This window comes from Camelus ferus, chromosome 15 (genome assembly GCF_009834535.1).
Source record: "Camelus ferus isolate YT-003-E chromosome 15, BCGSAC_Cfer_1.0, whole genome shotgun sequence".
Taxonomy (NCBI): domain Eukaryota; kingdom Metazoa; phylum Chordata; class Mammalia; order Artiodactyla; family Camelidae; genus Camelus; species Camelus ferus.
The window spans coordinates 7,476,125-7,497,141 of NC_045710.1; the positions used below are offsets into that span (position 1 = coordinate 7,476,125).

The 21,017-nt window shown below is 49.4% G+C and overlaps 1 protein-coding gene across 8 annotated transcripts in view; it reads left to right on the forward strand.

The window, feature by feature from the left end:
* The window catches only part of LPIN1 (lipin 1), a 113,561-nt gene that overhangs the window by 62,343 nt on the left and 30,201 nt on the right, over positions 1-21,017 (forward strand). For 4 of the 8 annotated variants that reach the window (XM_032497049.1, XM_032497044.1, XM_006191870.3 and 1 more), the window contains 11 exons: positions 3,223-3,423; positions 4,156-4,251; positions 6,627-6,934; positions 8,519-8,644; positions 10,806-10,913; positions 14,213-14,342; positions 15,537-15,852; positions 16,894-16,987; positions 17,654-17,844; positions 18,925-19,018; positions 19,782-19,851. In XM_032497049.1, coding sequence (XP_032352940.1) covers positions 3,223-3,423; positions 4,156-4,251; positions 6,627-6,934; positions 8,519-8,644; positions 10,806-10,913; positions 14,213-14,342; positions 15,537-15,852; positions 16,894-16,987; positions 17,654-17,844; positions 18,925-19,018; positions 19,782-19,851 — 1,734 coding nt within the window. The remainder of the gene's footprint in view (positions 1-3,222; positions 3,424-4,155; positions 4,252-6,626; positions 6,935-8,518; positions 8,645-10,805; positions 10,914-14,212; positions 14,343-15,536; positions 15,853-16,893; positions 16,988-17,653; positions 17,845-18,924; positions 19,019-19,781; positions 19,852-21,017) is intronic. The other 4 variants (XM_032497045.1, XM_032497046.1, XM_032497047.1 and 1 more) reach the window with 2 other exon arrangements.

A 21,017-nucleotide genomic window follows, 5' to 3' on the forward strand; every position in this document is an offset into this window, starting at 1 on the left:
GTCCGGCTCCGTCTCTGCCGTGGGAGGAGCGCAGCCTCAGTCACTTGCCATTTCTGGGCTTATTTCTTTAAAATGAGGGTGTTGGGACAACAGGTCAGTCAGGATCCTGCCAGCTTTGGAAGTCTCAGATCCTGCACGATGACCTTGATTTAATCATCGAAGAAGGGGGAGAGGTGGGGAGGGATGTTTTGTTCTTGAGAACAAGAGCACGGAGCAACATTTAGTTTAAATTATTAAAGATGTCCTTTCGTTGCTAAGGATTGAAGAGAACAAGAACAAAGCCTTTATCTTCTAATGGCTGGAGCTGGAATTGGACCTTGCAGGTCACCTCGGCCGAAGTCTTCATTTTACAGATGAGCAGTTGGGACGCAGAGATGGTAACACCATCCACTTAAGAGCTTTCTCTTTCTTATGAATAAAGGATAGTGGCCAGCGGGTCCTGAGGCCTTCTCAGGAGCGGTGCTGGCAGAGCAGGGGCGCTGGCGTGGGTTTGGGTCCTTGGCTCTGGGGAGGTGGTCATGTGTTATCCAGCAGTGAGCGCAGCCCCTGTGTGCGGGCGATGAAGTTGGAGGAAGCTGTGGGGGGTGGGAGAGGGGGCCCGACAGAAGCGAAGCCGAGGTCAGATGGTCAGATTCCAGGCCTGTGATCTTGGGCATTTGCCTCGTTATACATTTTCCCACCTGAAAGGCCTGATACCTACACGGTTACTGTGAGAGTCACGCGAGCATGAGGTCATGTACGTGAATGAAATGATACAAAAACGTCACTCCTATGGTGAGCCCCGCCGTGGAGTTGGAGGTTACCTCTCTTGGTGTGCCCAGTGCATTAAATCTAGGTTGACCATTGAGGTAATGATTCCTTTTATAAAATGACTCCCTAGAAGAAGTGTCAGGGTTACAGATAATTCTCTTTCTATATTTCATATTTTCAGGAACTGTCCCCTCGTCCCCTTTTGCGTGAAGTTAGCTAACCTACACCACTAAACTGACTTAGAACTTTGGGGATTTTCTGTGTCTGCGGACGTGGGCCCTTGTTAGTGGTGGAGGCCACACAGCCAGGGAGGCAGGTCTGTGCGTCTCTGAACGTGCTTCCTGAAGGTCCACGTGCTCCCTCATTTGAGGGAGGAAGTGTGCTGTCCATCTCGAGGGCGTCGTTTAGAATTGCACAAAGAGCCGGAGAGGGCTGTCTCCTTTTCTCTGTAGGTTTTGTTCTCTGCTTTTAGGTCTCTGGCTTGTTCTAAGTTAGAATTAAGTCAGCAGTTCTTGTCTGCATGCAGGGCATTTGACCAGCCCCTTCTGAGCCTTAGTTTTTTTTTATCTGTGAAGTGGGGTTGCTTCACAACTCTTCTGCTTTTGTAATAGGGGTTGAAGTGAGGCTTATAAAAGGTACTTTTTTGTCTTTGTTGTTGTTGTTGTTGTCTTTAACTTGAAAGGACAAGGTTTGATCCTTGGCCTCAAGGAGAATCTGGCTTCACTGAGTGACAAGAAAACCACATGACAAAATAGAGACACGTCAGAGCAGGAAAGTTCACAGTCCAAGATGTGTCAACGGAGGGCCGCCAGGGCCAGGCGTGAGCACCTGCTGCGGCAGTTGCTGGAGTCATTGTAAGGGACCGGGGCTGGGTGGTGTCCCTGTGGTCCCACGTGTCCCTGGTTACCAGGGTAGGTGGCCCTGAGGTCTTGGGGACCTCACACAGGACCAGGTCTGGGGACCCACTGATTAGAAGTCACATGTGCGAGCCGAGCCCTCTGTGCTCGGGGTATCTGAAACCATGTGGCCTCACGGGTCCACCTCAGTGTTAAGTGTATAGAGAGGAGGGGATAGAGGTCCGGACTCGGCCCTAAAGTGGAGGTGCAGCTGGAGAAGAGAGGACCCTGACAAAGGGGGATCCCTGAGCAGAGCCATGGCCTCCGGGGAGGTGGGAGGGTGGTAGGTGGGGTGGCCAGTGATGCAGAGCTAGGAGGGTGGCCGGAGCAGGCTGCAGGGCGGGAGCATGTGTGAGTCCCGTCAGGGTGACAGGGCCGGGCCGTGGAACTGGGGGCAGGCTCTGCTGGCTGGGCAGTCTGGCAGGTGTGGGTCAGCACCGAGGTGGGCGTCGGAGCCAGAGGTGTGAGGCGAAGGCCGGGGCACTGCTGACTGGGGCTCCCGTTGCTCAGCACCCGAACTTCTCAGTCATCCCTCTGCCTCATTTCGTTGGTCACACCGCCTCTCGGGCCAGCGTCATTTTTTTGTCTTCACCAGCAGCAGCAGCCGCCGATTGGTCTTCCTGCCTCAGTTTCTTTTCTTGTCAGTCTTCTCTACATTTTTACCGCAATACTCTTTCTAAATCCTGGATCGAATCATCATTTTTGTAATTCCTGAGTCTCTGGTGGCTTCTCTTGGCTACACTGTGCCATCCGAATCTCCTAGCATGGCATCCGCTGTGGCCCTTCCCCTGCGTGTGCGCACACCTCTCCCTCCGCGGTGCCCTGGTGCACCCTCCTCTCCCGGAAGGCCCTCCTCCAAGCCTGCCAGCTGCCAGCCCCTCTGGGACGATTCTCCCCTTTCCTTGGGTGTGACTCCTTTAGTGTTTACTTAGGATCGACACAGCACTGGTGCGTGTCCGTCATGAGCCGGGGGTTTGAGCTGTGTCTTCTTTCATCTGCGTTCCCAGCACTGGGCCCTTTGTAGAGCAGACTTCAGTCGATCAGCTGGGCAGACAAACCGAAGCTGAGCACAGATATCCCTTGAAATGTGAGCGCATCAGGGAGGCAGGCAGGCAAGGACCAGGATGGAAATTGCTCAAAATAAATGTCACTTTTTTTTTTCATTTCTCAAGTAAAAATAGTAATTTTTTCCAACTAATATTGTTAAGTATCTCCTCTGTTTGGCGTGGACACAGTCTCTCTCTTCTCAACAGTCTGAAGATTTAGTCTATAAAACCTGCACGGGATGACAGGGCAGGTGCCCCGAGGTGATATAAACAAGTACTGTGGGCCCAGATGGGAAGAGCCGGTGATAACTGAGGTTAGGCCTCCTGGGGTGGCCAGGGTTTGAGGTGGGGGGCACTGGGAAGGGGTGGGGGTCGTGGAGCCCGTTCCAGTGGAACAAGACGACCCGAGCCAGGTGCGAAGTGGGGCGTGCGATACATGTGTCTGAAATGAGGAGGAGTTCACTTCGCCGGCCCTGGAGCCTCCCCCAAGTTAATTGTTCACGTGTCTTGCTTGTGTCTCTGTTTCCTAGGCCCAAACCATGAATTACGTGGGGCAGCTGGCAGGCCAGGTGTTTGTCACTGTGAAGGAGCTCTACAAGGGGCTGAACCCCGCCACCCTGTCCGGATGCATCGACATCATCGTGGTCCGCCAGCCCAATGGGAGCCTGCAGTGCTCCCCCTTCCACGTCCGCTTTGGGAAAATGGGGGTCCTGCGCTCCCGGGAGAAAGTGGTAAGTAACCTGGAGGACAGGTTCCCCCCTTAGAGAAAATCATTGTGTTTCTGTGGCTTTACATGTCCAGAGCTCCTCGCAGACCCAGAGTTTTAGTTCTCTGTCGGAAAGGGCTGGTCCCTGAGTTGACAAGTTCCAGTTACTATGATGTGTAAATTTTTCCAAAATGCAGTGGCATAAAACAACTATTTATGAAGCTCCTGGGTTCTGTGGGTCAGGGTTCCAGCCAAGTGCAGTAGGCTGGTTCATCTCTGCCATTTGCCATCTGGGGCTTTAGCTGGAGACTCGGGGCTCGGGGGCTGGAATCACCTGTAGATGTCCTGGCTCCCGCGGCTGGTGGCTCTCAGCTGGACTCTTAGCTGAGGCTGTTGGCCACAGCGCCTCCACACGGCCCCTCTGTGTGGCCTTCTTACAACATGGTAGCTGGCTGCAAGGCAAGTGTCTTCCAAGAGAGCGAGCCAGGCAGATGCCACCTTCTTGTGCTGGCCTAGCCTCGGGAGTCACGTGGCACCACTTGGGTTGTGCTCGCAGACTCGCTGGGGCAATCACAAGCCTGCAGGGACTCAAGGGGGTGGAGGTGGGGGGAAAAGACTCCGCTTCTCAATGGACCAGGTTGACCAGCTGAGATTGGGAACTGTGAGATATTTCGGGGGATGATTTGATTAAAGTGTGTGGAGACTGAGCCATCTCCCAGGAGGTTTCCTGTTGTGGTGAAGTATCTTGTTCCTTCAGGTTGACATTGAAATCAACGGGGAACCTGTGGATTTGCACATGAAATTGGGAGATAACGGAGAGGCGTTTTTTGTTCAAGAGACTGATAATGATCAGGTAAGGAAGGCGGGGTGTGAGGGTTACCCCTGAGTTTTGGGCTCTGAGCTCTGCTCCGCTAGGAGACACATGTGGAGCAGTGATGCTGGCGCCCGGCTGTGTGGGTGACGGCTGCAGAGAAAAGCGGCCTCTTACCCCGTACTGGGAATTTGAGCCAGACAAGGTGGGTGTGTGCTGTGTCCACAGGACTCAGCAGTCCTGGCCTGCTCCCTTTGGCTCAGTGTCCAGGGAGGCAGGGAACTGAATCACATTGGGCTGAACCGTGGTCCAAAGCACACAAACGATACTGATGTGTCAAATCTCGGACAGATGAATGTTCTAGTATTTGTTTACTGAATGACTAAATCACTTTTATTTTTATTAAATTTTTTAACAGCTCTATTAAAATACAATTCTCGTACCATACGATTTATCCGTTTCATGTGTACGATTCTGTGGTTTTTGGTATTTTCACAAATGCGTGTATCCATTAGCACAGTCAATTCTGTAACATTTTCATCACCTCCGAAAGAGACTCTGTACCCTTTAGCCATCACCTCCCCTGTCCCTAAACCCCCAACCTTTCACTGCCTGAGCCCGAAACAGCCATTAATCTACTTTCTGTCTCTCTGGATTTCCCTTATTCTGAGCTTTCATCTGAATGGAATTCCATGGTCTGGGGCCTTTTGTGCCTGACTTCTTTCAGGACCACAACTTTACAAGATTCATCTGAGTCACGGCTTATGCCAGTACTGCATTCATCCCACTGTAGGGCAACAGTGTTCCACTGTATCTATAGACCACCTATGCACCATCTATAGTTTATCTTTTCATGTGTTGGTGGATAATTAGGTTTGCTTCCACCTTTTGGCTGTTGTCAGCAACATTGCTATGAACATCTGTGTGCAAGTTTTTGTGAAGACTTACGTTTTCGTTTGTTTTGGGTGTGTCCCTGGGAGCGGAATTGCTGGGTCGCATGGAAACTCTGTGTTTAACATTCGAGCAACTGCCAGACTGTTATCCAAAGCGGCTCTGTTTTACGCTCCTACTGGCAGTGCACGGGAGTTCCAGTTTGTGAAGAGCCTTGTCATTTCTTGCTTTCCGGCTTTGCGACTCTAGCCGTCCTGGTGGGTGTGAAGCCGTTCCTCATCCTGATACTGATTTGCGTTTCCCTGGTGACTAATGACGCTGAGCATTGTTTCATTTGCTTCTTGGCCATCTCCATGTGTTCTTTGGAGAAATGTCTGTTCAGACGCTTTGCTCATTTTTTGTTGGGTTATGTGTCTTTCTGCCACTGAGTTGTAAGAGTTCATGACCTGTTCTAGACACAAGCCCCTCGTCAGGTGTGTGCTCTGTGAGTGCCTTCTTCCACTGTGGGAGTGAGTGGTCTTCACTTTCTGATGTTGTGCTTTGAAACACAAAGTTTTTAATTTTGATGAAATCCGATTTATCTGTTTTATTTTTGTTGCTCGTCCTTTTGTTGTCATATCTCAGAATTCTTTGCCAAATCCGAAGTCATGAAGATTTACATCCCTCTTTTTCCTTCCAAGACAGACCACTTTTTTTTGGCCTTTCACTGAGAAAGCCACTTTGAAGGGATCTGATGTAGTGATTCCTCAATAAAATCCACTCGAATTAGTTCCTTTGTGGGAAGGCAGCCTGATTGAAAAGGAACGGCTCTAAATAGCTCCAGGCTCTAAATCGAATGCCGGTCGTTTCAGTTTCAGGACAAAACCATCCCATCCCAGGCTCTGCTTCCTCTCGGGCTCCCTGAAGGTGTGACATAGGAGGAGGGCCAGTGTCCTCACCCCGTGGCCCTCAGGGAGCCCTGCCTGGCTGCTCTTTGTCTCCCTACTGAAAGGGGAAGCAGAGGATGATTCACTGGTTTCTAATGAATTTTAGGCTTTGACAGACGAACCACTGTTTGCCCCTTGGCTGTAGACAGATTTCACGCTGTAAGAGCTGGGGAAGCATTTTGGGTGGGGATGCCGTGGAGGCTGCAGGCCGCCGTGGTGAGCTGGGTCTCTAAGGCTAGTACGTCCTGTCCCATGTGATGCCCCTCCTGCCCCTGAGAGGCAGCTGGAAGCTGGGGAGCCTGTGTCCTTCATCACCAGATTGAGCCGTCTCCCCCTTCCCTTTTGACCCAGTGTCAGTCAGCACTCTCTGTGCGTTTCTTCAGCTGAGTGAGGCGGTCTGTCACTTCCCTCCCAGCCTCGCCTCACCTCTCAGATGAGGACTTCATACATGTAGGACATTAGATGTTCTCCAAGCCACTCAAACTGTCAGCAGCATGTGTGCCTGTCCCCTGAATGAACACTGGGGGGCCGTCGGCACCACCCGGCTTCTTACGTCCCAGTCAACAAGGCTCCTTTTTGAACATCTTTTCTGCCCTTCAGGAGGTGATCCCCATGCACCTGGCCACCTCCCCGATCCTGTCGGAAGGAGCCTCGCGGATGGAGTCCCAGCTGAAGAGGAACTCTGTAGATCGGATGAGAGGCCTGGACCCCAACACCTCAGCCCAGGTCTTGGCTCCCAGCGAGACCACCTCAAGTGGCTCTTTAGGGAAGAAGAGGAGGAAGAGGAGGAGGAAGTCCCAGCTGGACAGCATGAAAAGGGATGACAATGCCAACACGTCCGAGGACGAAGACATGTTTCCCATCGAGATGAGCTCGGACGAGGAGGCCGAGCCGCTGGACAGCAGTAGGTAAATGTGTGTGTGTCGAGGGGGGGGCTGAGCTCCAGCTGCGTGGCTTCGTTTTTTAGGAGAACTCTCTCTCTCTCTCTCTTTTTTTTTTTTTTTTGTGTTGGGGGGGAGGTAATTAGGTTTATTTATTTATTTCTTTTTTAAGTGGAGGCACTGGGGATTGAACCCAGGACCTCGTGCATGCTAAACACATGCTCTACCACTGAGCTATACCCTTTCCCCTTATGAAATGTTCCCCCCTTGACCCCAGAATTTCTTACTCTTCCATTAATGATTTTAGACTGAACTTTGGAATCCTGCAGGCCCAATTCTAAAGTAGCATAAAGACGTGACGGAGCTTGCAACTGAGAGGTAATTGGTAACACCCGACATCCCTGGTGTTAACCCCAGCTTTCCAGGGCGGAACCAAGGAGCAGGAACTCAGCAGACGAACACTTTATGAATCACTGTTTCAGACCCACACATGCTCATTTAGCGCCAACTTGGAGCACGGCGTTGGGCTGATTGACACTCAGGGGCCGATCTGTGGTCCACTCAGGGCTACAGGTGGACCCATTTCTCTACAAGCAGACCTGTCCTTTTCAGTGTTGATCAGGGTCAAAGTTTGGTGGACACTCATTGTGTTTTTCTTTGCTTTTTATAGTGTGGTGAAATTCTGTGTCTGCGTAGTGCTATTTTGGTGAAAAATGCCAGTTTTAAAAGTCAAAACTCATTTGTAAAGAACTATTTGATGTTTCAGATTTTTTATGTAATTCAGCAGAATTTTTCGTAATTGCTTTTGTGTCCTATTAGCATAAAGAACATCAGGAGATGTTCAGGAGAAGGAACATCTGGAGTAACCCCCTGCTTCGTTATTCAGAGCTGAATTTTTTTTTCTGGCTGAAAAATAAAGGCACACCAACAATGTCGCTTTTCCTAAGTGCCGTGGGCTCAGGAGCTGGTCAGTCGGCTTATTACGGCTGCCTTCCCTGCGTGGCTTTTAGTTCTGGACTTAGATGCTTCAGAGAACATCAGAAATACAGACAGGTGGCCTCTGCATGAGAAAGAGTGACTTGTATCTTGTAACAAGCATGCTGTACCCGATGCCAGATAGATTTGCAACCATTTTGTAATTATAAGATACAGTTTGTCGTGACATTTATTTATTGCGCTAGATAAGCTGCTGTCTGTGTGTTCAGTGGTTGGCAGCTCCCCCGGGCATGGCAAGAGTTTATAAGCCTCTGGGTCCAGTCTTGGGCCCGACTACCTCGCAGGCTTTTTGTGGAGGAAACGTGAAAGACAAGCGTATCGCGCATCGGGCACTGCGGCGTAAATATCAGGCGTGCAGCCATGGTGTCCGTGTCTAATACTGGACCAAAGGCAGTTCACACGTGCAGTTCAGCCAAAGCACGACCGCACAGTACACATTTCTCTTGAGTCACTTTTTCCTCTTCACCTCTTAGAATATGCCTGGGTGGTTTATTTAGAAGGAGCTCACATTAGTCTACCAGCATTAGAGAGAAGAGAAAATGGAGACTTGCCTTATTACAAATCGATCACTAATCATTCTTTGACTTTGATCTTTCTTTTTTTCTTTCCCTCCAGAACTCTTTCTAATGATATACCTCCATTCCAAGAAGACGTTCCTAAGGAAAACCTTTCCCCAGTCCTGACCTACCCTCAGTCAGCATCATACCCTAATTCCGACAGAGAGTGGTCACCCAGCGCCAGGTGAGTGCTGGTGTCTGTGCCTGTGTGTTCGCCTGTCCTGGTCCAGAGGGTTCCAAGTCAGTGATAGGAAGGGTGTTTAATAAAATAGTGAAATAGAAATAAAACATCAAAATAACTAGGACCCCCAAAATTGCAGTTTAGACTAGGAGGTACAGATCAGAGTTGAAAACAGAACATGTGCAGATCATAAACTTCTGTCTGATATCAGAATTGAACTCAGACGTGGCTCTTATCTTTCCAAGGTGATGTCGAAGGGGAAACCACTTGTTAAGTTACATAAATGCCAATTGTCAGCAGGGGAAAACAGGTGACGGAGCCTTTCAGGGTACTTAGCCCTAAAGTAAGGCTCAGGAACAGAGAGGCTGCTTCAGGGGCCCCGGAGGTCATTCTGCCTGTTGGGGTGATGCCTTCTTCCCAGGTTGAGTCCATGCTGCTGAATTCAAGAATTCTCATTTCCCTGAAATGGACTCTCAGGTGGCCCTAGGCTTCCGGTGTAAACCTGGAGAACCAGAGCTGCTCTGTGTGGAGAAGATGCTAGAGACTTTTAAGTGAGACCTGTGAGAATCTGTGAGCCCTTCTGAGCAGTTTTCAGAAGAACTAGGGAGGGGACACGTCTGAATAGTTTGTTCCCAGCAAGGACAGTATCACCCCCATCAGGACAAAAATTGGTTCCTGGGCAGCAAAATATAATAGAGTGTAGCCTCCAAAGGGCTGTACATAAACAGGTGCATAGTATATCCTTGGCATTTAAATTTCATGGTGGAGGGAGGACTTTTGGGGAAAAAAAGGTCTCAAAATGCTCGAGGGCGTGGCAGTAACGGAAAAGAGGTTGAGGAGCCCTGATCTGAGTGACAGCGACACCCTTGGACTGTTCTTACTCCTAATGTGTTGGATTTACTTCTGGTCTAAAATGGGGGTGTCAGAGCCCCTCGAAGCTCGGCATGTGCTGCAAAGGCTTCCTGCCCAAAGCCAGTCTCCTGTGAACACCACCCCTGGTTCCAGTTTGACCAGACTGATCTTGTTAATGAGACAGCAGGGTCAGCGGTGGGTGCTGAAGTTGGGGTCGGAGAAAAGTCCACGTGTCACCTGCCTGGTTTCCAGCCAGGACCGTGACGGTGAATGTTGTCAACCAGAGCGGGGCTGGGGGCCTGTGGAGTCCCCGCGTAGGGGTCTGTCTGTCCTTAGGCCCGCCCTGTCCAGTAGAAACAGAATGCTAGCTACATATGTAATTTAAAATTTTCTAGTAACCATCCTTAAAAAGTAAAAAGAAATCAGTGAAATTAACTTTGATGATCCGTTTCATTGACCTGATATATCCAAAGTATTTTCATTTCACGTGATCAGTTTTTAAAAAAAAGTTGAGATATTTCACATTCTCGTTTTCCTAAGTCTTTGCAATCGTGTATCTGAAATGTGCGGAACATCTCAATTCGGGCTCGTCATGTTTCAAGTTCTCAATAGCCACACACAGCCCATGGTCTTCCTATTACACTGTGTAGGTATAAGACCCTTCTAGAACCTCATACGTTCTCTCCCTAGGTCTGTGGAGTTAAGCCCTAAGGAGGGAAAACCACAGTACTTTAGGAAGAAAATTATGTGGAATAGTTAGAAACCACTGACAGTTAGAAAAATCTGTTCATACACTCTGTGTTAGTTTTGAGAATTTAAATACAACCCTGAATACGTTTCCCTGTCTGATGTTTTCTCTGTGAAACCAGAATAATGACCATGTCAGATTAGGTGATCTGACCACTGTTAAACGTAATTACAAATTAGGAGAAATAGATCCATTTCCAGACTTTAGCTTATGTATTTTCTTTAGAGAGACAGTTGTCAGCACAAATCACCTTGTCTTTTGGAGGATGTAGTTTGCTGAGGCACTAAATTCTGCCCCGAGAAAAACAATTTTTTTATGGGCACATGGATGAAACAGAAAGTGAAACGGGTGCCTTGACAATTTCCTGTTTTTGTGGTTCCAAAGATTCGTGTTGATTTCGTAGCGACATCAACATGGGGTCCTCTGCTGTTGTCAGACACCCGAGCGCGTTCACCTTCTTACACACGTTATGGGGAGAGTAGTCAAATAATGGGCGTGACACTTTGTTGAATGTAATTGACCTATGATTTCTCTTCCTTTCAATGTGGATCACATGGTATCCAGTAGCCCGGTAGATTGCAGGAGGCCCCCCCCTCATCTTGCGGTTGTGGCCGAGGGGGGCCTGTCTAGCTCCTGCCCCCCGCAGTCGTCCCACTTCCACGCTTCGGAAAGGTAGAGGGGGCGCTTCCCCATCCTGGGTGTCTTTGATTATAAAAATTTTGATCTAACTCTCACAAGTACGTTTTACCATTAACCAAATTACTTATGCGGAAAATACATAGAGATTCTGTGAAGTGAAAATTTTGATCTAACTCTTACCAATCTGATTTACCAACTAACCGGATTACTTACGAAGAAAATACGTATAGGTTATTCTTTTCCTTTCCTGTTAAGCATTTGTAAATTATTAGATTTTTTTTTTAAGTACTAAATTTGACTCTGAAAATCAGGGTTAAGCATATCATTCTTCCTAACTTTGTGACGTGCTCTTAAAAAATAGAATAATGAATTGAAAACTGGGCATATGATCTTTATTTTGTGTCTGAGGTTCAACAAATAAGTTTACAAGACATTTATTGTGATGTCTCTGAAGCAGAAGAGTTATTATAACTCCTTAAGTAGCGTATAGACTTTTTGAATAATGGAGCCAGGTATTTCCACAGCATTTGTAGGATAGAATTTTGGAGAATCGCCTAGGCTGCATCTGACGGTTTGGATTGTAGGTGTGATGTAGAGGTCTCAGACCACAGCCTCCTTTCCCTCAGTGTTGGCTGTCCTGCGGCCCGCCTTACTTTGCAAACCTTAATGGTGAAGCTATGATTAATTTCTACATGGGAAACTGTTTTTCTTTTTGACTAAAGAATCAAATCTCAGGACATAGCTTCACTCACAGGTACATGTGTAGAAGAAAGGCCATTTTAAAATGAGATCAACTAAGTTGTGAGCAGTTTGTAACTGATGTGCCTAACTGGGACCAACAGAAGTGCTGAAAACTATTACATGGCTAATACATGCATTATTTGTGAATACCAGTCATTGACCTTGAAGCTTACTTTTTTGAACAACCTTTGATCTTAAAAGTCTAAAATTTGGTAACGGGGAATTTTGGAATCATCCTTCTCATCAGTCACACTCAGCACTGGGGGTCTTTTCCCTAGTTCACCTTCCGTCTGTCTGAAGTCCCTCAACAAGCAGGCACAGACTGTGCACGTGTACTCGGGTGCAGAATCCTGAGCGAGGCTGGTCCGTCTTGAGCAGCCAGCAATTATTGTTGTGACGTAGTGGGTATGAGAGGTGGGACTGGGGATCGAACCCAGGGCCTCGTGCATGCTAAGCATGCGCTTTACCACTGAAGCTCTTTGTGAATATGAATTTGCCCGCCTGAATGCCTCTGTGGAAACATATGGCTTGTAGCTTTTATCAAAGGATCAGAATCTTAGGGCTTCTGGAGTTGGGTGGTGTGACAGAGAACTGTGTCCAGAGTTTGCATTCTTCTAGAGTGGGGGTTGGCAAACCACAGCCTGTGGCCCAATCCGACCCACCCTCTGTCTCTGTGAAGTTTTCTGGTTGCAGCCGACCTGTTCCCATGATGTCCATGGTCGCTTTTGTGCTCTGATGGCAAAGTTGAGTAGTTGCCGCAAAGATCGCAGAACCTCCCCAAAGCCAGGAGTGCTTGCTGTCTGGCCTTCAAGGGAAAAAGTCTGCTGACCCCTGGCTGCAGAGCAGGCTCAGTCTAAAGGGCTTTACTTAATTTAGTGCGGTGTCTAAGACAGTGTATTGTTCCAAAGAATTTATAACAAAATGTAAATTTAAAATTATGTTGCTTTAAAACTGTTTGGGCGCAACACGGTTGAGAGTAGGGAGCCCTTAATGATGGACCTCTTCTGTGATGCCGCTGGAGACGGCGACCCAAGTCACAGCTGTCAGCATAAAGGCCCTCACTCCCTGTGCGCATTTCACTGACGTTAAACATGTAATTGTGGGCACTTTGGTGCCAGAAAAGCATTGACCCTTTGGAGAAAAGCATAATTATAAGACTAGAGGAAGCAAGAGAGGTGGGAAGGTGACAGGCATTTTACTGCTCAGATACTTGAGGTGCCCGGTATGCCTTTCATGGGACTGTGTGCCCCTGGTGTGTGTGTGTGTGTGTGTGCGTGTGTGCACGCACGCGCGTGTGTGCACCCCCACAATACACTGTCTCCAGATCCTCCTGTCCACACACTGGCCAAGTAGAGCCCAAGGGCTGCAACGAACGATTTAGATGGATGGTTGCCATGGGCACCAAGGGAGGAGCCAGGCTCCATCCGCCTCACGTGAGATGAAGGAGAGAGGCGTTGGTTCTGTTTGTCTTAGTGGCTGGACCAAGGAGAACCAGGGTCAGTTTAGCCATGAAGGGTACCGGTTTGAGACAAGTTATGTGTCACCCACGAGCTCTCCACATGCTGACAGAGTTGTGCTCCTTTGGGGCTGACATCTAACTCCAGCAGGTAAACAAGACCAAGCACAGGGATGAGGGACAACTTAAGAGACTACACAGGGTCTGTGAGAAAAGTGCAGGAAAATCGCGGGGCTTGCTTTCCCGCTTTATTTATAACTGTCACCTTGCTCTAGGAGAAATGGTGCGGGAGACTGAAGCCGAGAGATAATGAAATGGGTCTTTTTTCTCACCTGTATGATGTTTAGCATCCTGTGAGAATTCAGCAGATAAGCTGACGCTTAACTGTGGTTGGACAGAAGTTAAGAGTTTGTTGAGGTCTCGAGTAAAAATATAGAAAACGTAGAGATTCAGATGCAAGTAACAACCACTTAAAAAGCTGGTCTGAGAATTAGGTGTCTTGAATGTTGTTGCAGGAAGAGCCTGAACAAGTAGGAATCTTTGAAGTATTCCTGGAAGATACAGTATTTGACAAAATCTCAGCTTGGAGGTTCCCGCACGTTAGCGAGTTTGTTTGTGGCAAGTGATATAATTTCCCTGTTTCAAAGCTCGTGCAGATTTGGAAATATTTTCAATATAAGATATAATTGGTGGATGTCCGAGATGGCCAAGACTCTTGCAGCTGTCTGAGTGTTGAGAGACTTGATTTGGAAATTGGGATTGCTGGAGAGTTGAGGTCAGGGTGAGGCAGGGAGAGGTGGGTGGTTTTGAGGTAGCAACAAACTCTTTTTTTCCCCCTCTCCCTTTTCATCTTCCTTCCTTTGTTTCCCCTTCTATATGCTACTACTTCTCAGCTTTACTTACTTGTAATTTAGCAGCAGGTTGGGACAGGGTTACCCAAATTGGAAGCACCTTCCACCCGGGTGTGTGTTCTGTCGACCCCTGGTGGCCACAGAGGGGATAGTCATGAAGCCACACCCGTAAGGCAGTGGCTGGTGGGTGCATTTTCTGGGCTATTTGCACTATAGATTTCTGGGCCAAAAACATTTTAAAAGTTTCTCTTCCCACTCTAATCATGCATTTGTGTTTTCTTAAGTCCTTCAGTTTCCCGGCCTTCAACACCTAAAAGTGACTCAGAATTGGTCAGTAAGTCTGTGGACAGGACAGCGCAGAAGAGTAACTTAGAGATGCTCTGGCTTTGGGGAGAACTGCCACAAGCCGCAAAGGTAAGTTTTTTCCCCTTCTCAATTCTGCCGTGCCCTGAAGGTAGTTTCTAAAAACATGAAATGAACACAGTCTTTTCTTTAAATAAATTTTATTTCATATTTCAACATAGTACAAGAATATTGGATCATATTATTATATATCAAACTTTTTTTTTAAATATTGTAGGAAAGGGCAGCTCTTTGGAGAGTAGATCTGTTGAGGTTAAAGTTGTGGATTCATTCCCTTTCTAGGTTATATTTAGCTTTCATGGAAAATGCTGATTTCTCTGCCCACGAGCCACAGTGCTGACCTAGCCAACCATCTCTACACACTCATGTCATTTGTTGCTGGAGAGACGGCATGGAAGTGCAAACCCATCACTTCTTCCAGCAGAACAGTTCTGACCACAGATCCAGTGTGGCGTTGTTTTCATTTGTGCTCAAAGCTGTGAAATCAGATACAGAAATGCATCTCTCTCCCTGCTTTCTAACCCACAAGTTGCATTTGGTTTTTGCTTGGATTAACCTTTTCCACCACTGGAAACTCCTTGGAGAGGTAGAAGTCAGAAATGCTGAGGTCCCGCTCCATGAACCAGCCACCAAATCTCTACTTGCTCACGTTGTGGGGGTAAACTTTACTGAAATAGAACACGCGTGTAGAGAAGTGCCCAGACCCCAAGTGCAGAGATCAATACATTTTCACTCTGTGACTGGGTGACTTGCACGCAGGCAAGAAATGGGCCTTAATCAGAGCCTGGAAGCCCCCTGACCCTTCACAGTTTCTGTTCCAGCTGACCACCCCCAAGGATAAGCCTGATCTAGCCTCTGACGGCAGAGATTCGTTTTACAAGATTCATCATGTTGTTGTGTGTAGTTGTAATTCACTTATTATTTTCAGTACCACCAGCACCCTGTTGTGTGAATACATCTCCCGTTCTCCTGATGGACGTTTGCGTTCCATCACTACTCTCACTCACTTCTGCTTGGCAGTCGATGTTTTATATGAAAGTTCATTTGCTTTGGAACTGCTATTCTCGGTTTCCAGACCTTCCGACAGGTAGGGGGATCACCAGCTGACTCCTGAGGCTCCTTTGTCTCCTGCAAAGTGTGGGGCCGGGTCTGCAGATCTTCAACTGCCCAGTTGTCCTTTGGTTAACTCAGTTTTTCTCTGACCTTCTCCTTCCCTCTCTCTCCCTCCCTGCCCCTTTGGTCTAGTCATCTCCACACAAGATGAAAGAGTGCAGCCCACTGAACAGCAGAAAAATCTGTGATAAGATGCACTTTCAAGCCATTCACAGTGAGTCTTCAGATGCCTTTAGTGACCAGTCACCGACACTGGCCGGGGGACCTCCCACGCAGCCACCGTTAGAGCATAGCAAGCCGCAGACAGAGATGCAGTTTGTGAACGAAGAGGACATTGAGGCCCTGGGAGCAGCAGCCCCACCTGTGCCCACGATCGAAGAACCCAAACCCCTCTCTGCCAGTGCCGCCCCGGCCGCCAGCAAGGTGGACTCGCCTTCGAGGAAGAAGGGTGAGAAAGCTGGCCCTTCCCCGCCAACTCCACCAGGCACACGTGGTGCCCTGCAAACTCTAGCTCCTTCCCTCAAGAATTCAGAGTACTTCAAAGTAGGAACAGCCCGTTGCTCCTGTTTGGGCTGTGCCCTTTTGCTGGTTACCTGAGTTATCAGAACTCAGCTGTAGAAAGTCCAACCCAAGGGAGGCCTTGGAGATCGTGTTATGAGGCCCTCACAGTATAGATCAGGGGTGCGGGGTCCAGCCCCCTCTGGGACTCCACAAGACACTGATTATTAAGCTAACCTGCACCACTCTCCCTTTGCCCCCAGTTTCCCTGTAGTGCATGACCTTCTTTTAATTTCTGTGTACCGTGTGTCACTATTTTAAATGGTCGTTTGTTTTTTGGCCAACTTACCTACTGGAACACACGGGCTCTGTGAGGTCAAGAATCTTCTTGGCCTGGCTCACCTGTGTCCTTGGCACTTAGTGGTGCTCCGTTCATGCAGTTTAATGCACACCTGGTTGCTTGTCCAGAGCAATGTTGTTAAGCCTGTCTGGTAGCTGTGCGGCTTTGCACAGGGTTCTAGGTTTGTATAAATGGATACATGATTCTCTGGCAGAAGGAAACAGGAAGTGTGCAGTCACGGCGCCCAGGGGCTGACGATGCATCGTTGGGGATGCTGTGCTTCATTATTGTTGGAGAAATGCTTAGTGAAAGTGATATTATTCAGTAATAATAACATCAAAACCAAATTGATACCAATAATAATAATCATAAAAATAATGGTAATTGTGCCAGTAGATTGGATGCTTAGTACCCCTTAGGCCTCCGCGGTTGGGAAGCTGAAGTTCAGTGAATCAGTGAGTGGCCACAGCCACAGGGCTGCGAGCGGTGGAGCCTGGGACCTGGCGGTGGTGCTGTGCTCCTGTGCTCCAGTTGGGGCGCTTCTGAGCCAATCCGCACATCGTGCTCACGTGCTCTTTCTAGAGACACCCAGAAGTCTGTGGGTCTTTTCTGGGAGAATGGTGTTCTGATTTGACCCGTTCGCTCTTTCAGACAAACGAAGCAGACACCTTGGTGCTGATGGCGTCTACTTGGATGACCTCACAGACATGGATCCTGAAGTCGCTGCCCTGTATTTTCCCAAAAAGTAAAACTTCTTTCTATTCTTTGTAGCATTTTCTGCAATCTGTATGTTAATCTGCAAGTCCATTTTTTTCCTGATGTTTGATTGGAAAGTGAGTAAGAAAAGTTAGCAAGTGGCTCACGTTTCACTGTGAGGAGCAGCCATAAGAGCAGTGCACTCTGTAGACGTTGGTGTGTGGACGTAGCCCCGGGGCCGGCTTCCGAGCAGGAATGTAGGCACGAGGCCAGCTCCCCGTGGCAATCTCCCCGTGGCACTGAGGTCACGTCACAGTGGTCAGTGGCCCACAACCCAAGTCAGTGGCAAAGACCCTGTCCCTCCCTAGGGGAGAGTCTCCTGTGGCCGTTGGGGGCCCGTCTTCAGTTCCCCCAAGATTTGCAGGGAGGGCCTGCTCCTTTGAGGGTGAAGACAGAGGCCTGAGGCCCTTAGGACAGGATTCTTCCTCCTCAGTCCATTTCATGTGTGTTTAGACAGGATACAGGGAGATGGACAGGCTAAAAATGATTGTTTTCTCTCCTAAGGTAACACATTTAACTTGTCTGTCTTTGTCTTGGAGCTTTGATGAAAGTCTGTCTGGTGGGGGACGTCATCTGCTCCTCTGATTGCTGGGGTCACTTGATGTCCCTGTCAGGCCCCAGACAAGGACTCAGTTTCTGCTTTTGCTCTTCCCAGCGGAGATCCTTCAGGGCTCACAAAACACACCAGCGACAACGGAGCCCGGTCAGCCAACCAGTCCCCGCAGTCCGTGGGCAGCTCAGGCATCGACAGTGGCGTGGAGAGCACCTCGGACGGCCTGCGGGACCTGCCGTCCATCGCCATCTCCCTGTGCGGGGGCCTCAGCGACAACAGGGAGATCACCAAAGGTACCTCCGGCGGTGGCGCTGGTCCTCGAGCATAGAGCGCCCCCTGGTGGCCGCTGGTCAGAATGTCTGGAAGCCCGGCCTCCTGTGATCCATTCAGGCCACAGGGCGCTTTTCTCTGGTGTGATTAGTGACAACCCCTGACTCACAGCTGCTGGCTGGCAGTTGGCTGCCCTCAGGGTTCTGTGGGTCATAGGTGGCTCCAGGCGACAGCAAGGCCACTGGGGTCACTCACCGTCAGGTGTGTTTTCTGGGCACAGTGCTGCCTTTTGGCCCTGAGCTGGTCCTGCAGGTGCGTCTGCGGGTGGGAACTTAAGCATTAGGAAAGCTCAGTGCGCTGCAGGTGTGGGGGGAAATGGTGTGGGTGCTGGCGGGGGAGGGTATCCAAGCAAGTCCTGGGACGCTCCCCAGCTGGATCTGGAGGGTGCTGGCTTAGGGAATGAATTAATGCATAGTGCCCACACTATTTATAAAAGTGGTTTCTCAGCGTCTCATCCCAGTTACATGGTGACGTGGCCCTGAGACCTCAGTCGGTTCACTCAGCTGTTCCAGCTGATGGGTGTCCCTCCCCTCTGCCCCACCTGGTTAGGCAGGTCACTGTGCTTTCATTCACAGCCTTCTCCATCCTCACGACCACCTAGGAGGTGGGCGTGGTCTCTGTCCCCACGTTACAGCTGAGGGGACTGAGCCTGGGCTGATGAATCACTTGCTCAAGTTCACACCAATGACTGATCTAAACCCAGGTAGCCTGACCTCGAGTCCTGCCCCGCATGCATCTGCTTCTGCAGGTGCATGTGTGTCCTGGTTCCCACACACCTGCTCCTCGCGTAAACATGTGCCCTAATTAAGGGTGGGCTTCCCCCATATCCTCCGACTGCCCCCACCTCCCCTCAGCTCTGCAGACTCTACCCCCAAGACTAACTGAAGCCCCCTTTACAACTAGATTTTATAGGATTGTCTGCACAGTTGGAATGCTTGAACTCTCAGAAGATAGCTATGAATATGAGCTCACGAAAAACAGGCCTGTTTTTTGAACCAGATTTTCCTTACATTTCCCCCTTTTCCCCACGATTGCTTTCACAGACGCATTTCTGGAACAAGCTGTATCATATCAACAGTTTGTGGACAACCCAGCCCTCATCGATGACCCCAATCTCGTGGTGAAGATCGGAAATAAGTAAGTTCCTCCCGAAAGTAATTTTGGCCTTCGTGGGATAACGTCTCAGCTTCAGGGTTTCAGCTGTACAGACCTAGACGTTAACCTTCAGGAATGAATATGATTAAGTCTCTGTTAAAATGTGTTATTGTCTCTTCACCATTGGCTGGATACTGCGCTGCTACAGAGTTAGCACGTTGACGTAACCACAGACCCTGTGGGTTTTTAGTTCACCTGCACTAGATTTTGCGATGGAACGTGTGACGTCACTGCCTCGGCCTGTGGCTCTTGGCTTATGTAGTGCCCGGTACTCCACACCAGTGTCACACAATAGACTGAGGTTCCACTCCTGAAAGCTTTGCTCTCTGAGGTCAAGCAATGTGCACGTGTTTTTACAGACTGTTGGCAAACTTTTTTTCTCTAAGAGGAAGTCCCAGGTGTTCACGTGTTAACTGAGGGCGTGAAGCATGGCAGGAAATGCCCACCACGTTGGTGGCTCAATGCACAGCAGGGCGTGGGCTGCTCTCAGCTGGCCACAGGGTCACCTGCCGCGTCGTCTCTGCTGCTGCCATGATGGCTGCTTGGCCCCTCAGTGTGGCTGCTGGGGGTTCGGATGGAGGAGGGGCTCCTGCCAGGGCAGGCATGTGGGGGACCACCAGAGGGGTTGGCTGCAGGGCTGACCCAGCTGGAGCTCCAGAGCCTCCCACGAGCACTTCTCAGGACATGAGAAAGGTCGTCAGTCTGAGCTTTGGTCTTCTGACGTCTCTTCACTGTTTCCCGTTAGGTACTACAACTGGACCACAGCAGCGCCTCTGCTCCTGGCGATGCAGGCCTTCCAGAAACCTTTGCCAAAGGTGAGCTTTAACACGAGAAGGAAAAGGGACACTAAAAATCATGGTTAGATGAATCTGGGTGATTGAATTGAACTTTTATTTTAGAAACCCGAAAGTTAGTGACATTGTGCTTTTTGGAAGTTCATGAGTATGAACATCAGGGGTCTCCAGTCTCTCTCTGGCGCCTTGAGTGTCCTTCTCCCTCCTCCTTATCAAGGCAAAACCTCCCAGTTGCGGCAGTGCTGGACCAAGTCCTGCCTCCTCCAGGATTCCTATCCCAGCATCTGCCGTGCCACGGACACAGGCGGGCAGAGCAGATGGGTGTGGCCGTCAGAGCCCAAGGCCAGTGAGGGGAGAAGGGTGGGAGCAGACGGCAGGCTTGGGTGCAGGCAGGTGCCATGTGGATGCCAGGTGCCAGGTGCCATTGCCAGCGTCAGGCATCGCTCAGCCCAGAAGCAAGCCCTGGGACGACTGGCCGAGGAGGAGTGAGTGCAGGTCCTGGGCAGCCACTCGCTGCACGTGAGAGCAGGTGGGTGGCTGCAAGGAAGAGGCAGGGGGAGCGGCAGCTGCGCTGCTGCAGGCCACCCTCCGCCCCCGCTGTCCTCACCCCCGTGCCCGCATTCTCCCTCCGACGGTTCCCGCGCCTTGCCTGGAATTGACCGTTCTGCAGCGTTGGGTCTTTCGGCTGAGGTCGTGTTCTCCAGAGTGGCTCTGATCTGTCCCTGCCTGGCTCTTCACAGTGTCCATGGCCCAGGACAGATGTTTATGTTCCACGTCTCAGCTCTTACGCATCAGTGAGGAAAGAGACCAGTGCCATGGAAATACGATTATAAAGGATATAGTTCACAGAGAAAGAACTATCTGGACTCTTGGACTTAAAGAAATTGGTCTTTGTGGTAGGCGTTCTAAATCTTTTGATAGGTTGTCAATCATTTTTTGACTCTGTTTATGATGTTTATCTAATATAGAAATTATTTCTGTATGTAGAATTTGTCAGTCTTATCTTTAGTGGCTGCTGGGTCTTGTATCGCACTTAGAATGGCCCTGGTCCCCATTTCTAAAGCTTGTGAAAATACGCCCCGTCTTTCCTTCTAGTACATTCTTAAACCTTTGATTTATCTAGATTTTATTTTGAGAGTAATGAGTGAGGTATCAGGAACCGAACTGATTTTTTTTTCCCGCTGGTT